We start from the raw sequence: 6,882 nt of genomic DNA, 5'->3' as shown, positions 1-6,882 counted from the left end.
TTCATAAACAAGAACAGACTGGTTTCTTCCTCAGACTACTTAGAGAAGCCTTTAGCTTTCCACATCTTTGTGTTCAGTTTCTTTCCATCACCATGAAGTGGTTATTAACTTTTCAGAAATTCTCAGAAGACAATATGGGAATGAAAAGTTGTCCCAGAAATTAATTAAGTGATGGGTGACCTTTGAAGATTGCATTGGTAGACCTGAGACCAAGACATTCTGTTTCTTCCATGGATTAACAATAAAGTCCTCTGCAGAATGGCCTGAAATAAATGTGCTGATGATGTCATTGGGCATTTTTCTGTCACCAAGCAGACTCCTTCTTGAAATTTTGACCAGTAAGAGGCCACCCAGTGCATAACTATGGACTATAGTGCCACAAGTGACTTGTAGGAAATTACACTGGGGCTTGACAGAGTTATTTGTGCTTCTATGTATTTCCAGGAAGAGCCAGTCAGTTCTGGAATGCCAAAGCTGCATGTTGATTCACTCTGATAACACCACATTTTTTTATGCACATCTGATAACAAGGTATACGTGTGAAGTAAACCACTAGACCATTCAACAAATAAGAAAATGAGTGGGGAAAATGATACTTACATAGCAAACATCCTAGGACTGTGTACACAAAGGGCTCATTGCTAATCTCGTTAGCAATCTTGCACACCTTTTGTAATCTAAAAAACAGAATTACCCACAGCAATAATGAATCTCAGTTGCCAGATACCCTCAAAAAAAACTGCATAAAATTAAATGCAAAGTTTGTACTTGAATTTCAGACACTCTACACAGTGAAACTGTTATCTGATGGAAATTCATGAAATTATGTGTACAAGATGCAATATTAGATTGTACCTTAGCATAATCAGTGCTCTAGAGGAAAAGTACAAGTGATGCAACGAATTAAATTTATACCAGGGAGTTTTCTACTGGGATGTGGAAGACCAGGAATTTAACTCATTAACTGGGAGGCTATTGTAACTATCACTATAACATAGTCAGAAGTCAGGCTGTTTCAAACATTTTATTGTTCCAGTTTTAATTAATATTGATTTAATTCCATATTTTTCACATTTAAGTACACCTCCTAATCATCAGACTAAAGATACTAACCTCCCACTTCCAATCCCCCTGTTGTGTGCCCTTGGTTCAAATGACCACTTGGTTCAAGTGGACCCTGAGTCACTGCCATCCTTTCTGGTATTTGCTAACAAGAAATACATCAAGGGCATCTCTTGCTTGATAAGTATTTTAATAAAACTTAATATAAATTGTGCCAAACAGCAAGAAAATGATTGCTATCTGGGTTTCAGTTCCTCAGAAAACATTTGTACAATTATAAACATGTCAGAAGGAGAGGAATTAACTCATCCTCAGGCATCCCATGATGACTAAGGTGTCCCTGACAAAAAATATCAAACCCCTCTAAAGGCACAGGGAAAGATCTTGGCTATGATCAGCACGAGTGATAGACAAGGTGGAGACAAATTTGAACATTTAACTCTCCTTTTTAGAAGAGAACATTTCAGGTCAATGTAACTCATTGTCTGCTTTGGGTTTGCTTGATGCCAGGGGGAATAAAAACTCTGCTGTGGTTGAAATCACCCTTTTTATTTTACAATTTGCTTTGATAGTTGAACTAAAAATAAGTTCTTTACAACATTCAAAATCACAGTCTTGTTTTTTAACTCTAAGAAAAGCTATTTAATTAGAAGGAAAATAATATTACTTTTTTTCTTGAGAAATAAAGTCAAACACTCAGGCAATATATAAGAGTCCAAATAATATTCACATGCTCCAGATCCATGTGTCAAGGCATACAACATGGTATTTTTGTTGCACAGCATGTAGTAGAAATATTCCTTGCCTACTCCTGTGTCTGCTTAGAAAGCTGCAGGTATATCTTTTGAGGACCAGCCATGGATTCGTACACTCCAGCTTCTGATAAGCATAAAGGCAAATGGAAATGAGGGCTGCTCCACCCCCTTTCAAGCACTAGATCCTCTTATGTGCTGAGCTACGGTGAGAGAGCATCTCAGCTGCTCACAAACAGTGCTTCTAAGTGATGCAGCCAGAAAGTGCCATTGCTTTTTCATGTTAAATCCCGAAAATCTTCCAAAGCACCAAAATTTGCCCACAGTTTGTGCTTACACATCCCTAATGAGATTCACCTTCTCTAATTAAAACACACTGCTTATTATTTTCCACTGACTTTAATTCATTTGTTTATGAATTGTCCATTGTACTAGACAATACTGAAGTAACTTCTATTTAAGGAATTTCCATTTTGGTTTGGGGTTTTTGTTTGCTTTTTAATCCATTTTATCCAAGAACACTTCTATTTTTCAGTGTGTCTGACAAAACTATATTCAGGCTGTGTTAAAGCAAAGCTTCTGCAGTTTCAGAGTGCGAGGTTGCTTGATGAGAACTGATAGTATCAATAACAAATTCTGAGTCAGATGATTTTCTGTTGTTTAACAATGGGCATATTATAGAAAATTATACTCACAAGCTGAAATATGCTAAACCCCAAAGATATAGCTCTACTATTAAGCTTTAATAGAAGGTAAAGAATGCTTCCAATTTTATCTTGCTAAAGAGAGCAAGAAGGAGAATATGGTTTCACGTTTGCCCTCTCCCTACTGTTTTTTTTCGGTGTAGTTTTGGTTTCATTTATTTCAGCATCACTTTGAAGGAACTCCATGATGTTCAGCTGACAGCAAGTGCATTAACAGGAAGTCTTTATATACCTTGGGCATATTTTTTAATGTAGTGCTAAAGAGTAACTGTTAAAAAAGGACCAGGACATCAAACACTTAATAGAAAAAGTGTGTTGCTTTTAAGTATCACAGCTAGCATTAAAAAGTACTTTGCTACTTACAGGTTGGTGTTGAGCAGTCCCTTGTGTTGTGATACAGTCGATGAAAGTGCTTGCTACACTCTGAGGAAAATGTGACTGGCCCTGTTTGAAAGTAGGGAGCAGTTAACAACAAACTCTCAGTGTCACTTCTCTGCAGCTTCAATGGATGACAACAACACATAGCATTAAGCCCATTTTTTTCTTGTCTAAAATTGCATTTAGTGTTTTACTATGCCTTAAACAACTATGAGGCAACACAAGTATAATAATGCTAGTGAAATAACACAAAGAAATTATTTTGCTGTGCCTTTATGCTCATGATATAAAAGCCAGAAAAATGACACATTAAAATGACTGGCTGGTTTAGCCTTGAAATTCCAGTAATTCAAAATTAGCAGTAAAACTTCTTATATTGAAAAATAAAATGACAATTTCTTATATGGAAAAATAGAATGACAATTACAATAGAATTTAGTTTTTCAATAGTCGTCTGTAGTCTAATGTAGAAGGAATAACACACCTGGACTGAGGATACTATTTGTAAAAATAAATAAAACCAATATTTTAGGCAAATATGAGTTTCTAATCCCTGGAAAGATGAAGTACTTTCATGAACTAATGCTTTTAATTTGCACATAGATGATTTATAAAATTCTTAATATACAGTGTGGGTGTTGAGGGAAAAAAAAAAGTCAGCTGAATAACATCTAGGAACCTGATCTCTTGTTAAAATAATCCTAGTAAAAAAGCATACAAGGTGCAGAATACAGGATAATTTTTATCTTTGGCAAGGCAGACCCCTGCATGTCCAGGGTATAGTGTGCTGCTCTCTTCCTTGGATATACAGTGCCATCTGTTTACATTAATATTTGATAAAAAAGTGTCCCTGCTTATGGCCAGGGGTTTGGAACTAGATGATCTTTAAGGTTCCTTACAACCCAAACCATTCTATGAGTCTATTTTTCTATAAAAATTGGCTTAACTGTAACAAGTTGCCAAAGACCCCTTCCAAAGTTGCTGATGGCCCCAGAAAGTATTACTGGTGACATTCAAGTTGAAAAGGAGAGCAAAAATGTAATATCTGCATCCTGTAACCTGCTTAGCAAGACTGTCACTGACAGCTGGAGACGACTATCCTGTGGTTTGGACAGAAAACATTGACATAAACTGATGTTAAATGAATAAGGCTAAATTTAAATGTAAATTTAGCACAAGTAGGAACCCTGAATAAGAATAGCTTGCTTCAAGCAATGCTACAAAATGATTCACATGAAGCAGACTTTGTTGGCCAACTTTCCTTTCAGAGGAAACCAGGAAGCATTTCTGGGAAAAAAAAATACTTGTTTCATAACTTGAAAGATGGTTTATGGGCCTGGTAAAATATATCAAGCTAATTCTCTCTGGATAGTGAAGCCAAACCACCATGAGCTCCGGAGAAGGTTCCTCTCTATGACACGGAACATACTTGAAGATTAGATTTATTTTACAGTAGTACATGGATTTCAGTAGATTTTTTTCAGACACAAATAAGCTTTTCTACAAACTGGAAGAGCAGCCTTTGCAAGTCTGAACTGGAATATTGTTCCCATTTTTTTCTTTTATCTGAGTGAGTAATTAGGCTCAAGGAAAAGTATGTGATTTGAAATTATCCAGCATATATGGAGACAACACTGGCTTTTGTCACTAAATAAATTCCATATCCCTTCAGATAATGTATGGTTTTCTAGCTCTCTTCCCTGTCATTAAAAATAGGATGTTAATTTTATTGTGCCTTACAAAACACTGTCAGCTGGCTTTCCAAGCTAAATTGATAGATTACTTTATGACTCACAAGATTATTTATGATTTTTCCTATAGTCAAGGACTGTTACATATGGTTCTTATTTAGCCTTAAAATTTGTCTATTATTCCTGGCATATGAGAAGTGTGCAATAATTTTCCTAACCCTGAAACTGTAAAGATAATGTACTATAAAGATAATATTGATTTCAGCTTCTCTCTTTTTTTTTTCACAACCTCATTCATTTAGGATGTCCTAATTCTTGAACTAGTAGGACTGTAATCAAACAGTTTAATTTATGAAGGCCGCTAGAGGATTATGATTGGAACAGAATAAAAAAAAACAAAGTTCCACTGTGTTTTAAGAAAATGCCTATGGATTATAGGATCTAGTAAAACTATGAAAAATAAAATAAAATATAAAACAACAACAGGCAGAAAACTCCATAACTGAAAACCTTAAGATGTATTTAAAAAAAAGAATGAAAGAGAGGCAGAGAGCGAGAGAGAGAAAGAGAGAAAAATAGATAGAAGATGATAGATAGATAGATAGATAGATAGATAGATAGATAGATAGATAGATAGATAGATAGATAGAAAAGAAAGAAAAGGACAGAAAGAAAAGGAAAGAAACTAACTGTCGGCAGAAATTCTGAGCCAACAAATAAACTTTCAGTATTTAGGAATGATCCTGCTTTCTTCATTTCTTCCAGCTAATCTTACTCAAGTAATTTCAGCAATTTTGATGGCAACTAAATTAAATTCATGCAGAAAAGGACCATTAATTTAATGAATGGGTCCAGACACAGGCCTTCAAGTATTTTTTTCTCTTTTTCTTTTCTATGATTTACCACTCTCACAATAACTTCTGTAAAACTCATGGCTGTTTTTCCCTGGTTTTGAGTAATGAAACTCAATCTGTATTCATTACTTAGCTTCCCCAGATTCTTATGTTGAGCTTTTTATGGTAGCTGAGGAGTTTCCAAAGCTAAAAATGAAAAGGAAATGGAATAAGTACTAACATAAACAAATCTCTCTTGTCTCTCCTTCCCAGGAGAGGAATATTCAGCGTTGCTCTGTCACATAGCATAGCATAGTTAGAAGTTCTATGTTAATTTCTTTCTCATATGGACTGAAAATGATCAGGTTCACAGTTACTCTTGTTTACTGCAAGGGTGAAGGGCCAGCTGGCTCTGGCACATTTCCTGTAGATTCTGTTGGGTTGCAGTGAGCTATTGGCAGAAAGATCCTTAAAGTTGTGCTTATCCCAAGGGTTGGGATACACTTCCCCCATGCAAAAGAGACAAGAAATACCTTTCTTTCTTGTCAAGCACTGCCTGAAATTTCCAGCAATGAGGAAATGCATAAATATTTCCAATTCCCTTTTTCATGCTCCAATGTCCAACTACTTCTCTAGCTTTTAGTTTCAATACTTCAAATAACCCTGAAAATCACCACAAGATTTGCGGTATCATACTTTGAGACCATCACTTTTCTGAGTTCCAGAAAGCTGGAACTGGAGAGCAAAGAACCAGTGCAAGCACCTTGTCCTTGGCAACTTGAATTGCATATATTCAGAGGGTACTATATTTTTCTCAGTAGTTACAATACAGTGCAAAATTTAAATGCATTATACAATTCCACCTCAATTTTCAAGTACTTGGTTGTAAACATCATGAACTTTCATACTTGAAACAGCAAGTTATTTTTTATATTTCATTTACACTAATTTAATTATTCCTTGTTCCATCTGTTTCCACTATTTAAATGAGTTTCCACACGTAGTCATCATGAGACAGATGCAAAAAGTCTTCCCTGATTTGGTAAAAACTTACTTGGCCACAAAGGTCTGTTTCTTAAAATATGTACAGTCCAATGAGAAGTTTTAAAATTAGTGAATGTGAAAATAAATATGGAAAGTACAGCAGGAGAATAAAAGTTAAACAATAACTTTTAAATAATATTTTAACTTACCACACTTTGAAAGTTATTTTAGATCAGATAGTTGATTATTCAATGAAACTAGAATTCTTCAAAACTTTCTAGTTCTAAAATATGCACATTTAACTTCAGAAGTGTTAATTTGGTGTTCGGCCTCAAAAAATTAGTGGTGTGACATTTGTAGCTACATGTGGGAAAACACAAGCAGCTGCCTTACCTGTAAAATGTTTTATGAACTTGTCTTTTAGACTGGAATCTCTTGGAAAAATTTCTGAGGAGAGAAGAAAAAAAATTACATTTAT

The 6,882-nt window shown here is 35.1% G+C and overlaps 1 protein-coding gene across 1 annotated transcript in view; it reads right to left on the bottom strand.

Annotated features, from left to right (window-relative positions):
• Positions 1–612: 612 nt before the first annotated feature.
• Positions 613–6,882, bottom strand: part of ALKAL1 (ALK and LTK ligand 1) — a gene marked incomplete at both ends in the record, with an annotated part of 31,235 nt that continues 24,965 nt past the window's right edge. Inside the window, 3 exons of the mRNA XM_084202511.1 lie at positions 613–677; positions 2,882–2,962; positions 6,798–6,851. Coding sequence (XP_084058637.1) covers positions 613–677; positions 2,882–2,962; positions 6,798–6,851 — 200 coding nt within the window. The remainder of the gene's footprint in view (positions 678–2,881; positions 2,963–6,797; positions 6,852–6,882) is intronic.

Source organism: Fringilla coelebs (assembly GCF_963513975.1).
Source record: "Fringilla coelebs genome assembly, chromosome: 1".
Classification (NCBI taxonomy): domain Eukaryota; kingdom Metazoa; phylum Chordata; class Aves; order Passeriformes; family Fringillidae; genus Fringilla; species Fringilla coelebs.
The sequence above is the reverse complement of the archived record's forward strand: the minus strand, read 5'-3'. Positions and strand labels throughout refer to the sequence as shown.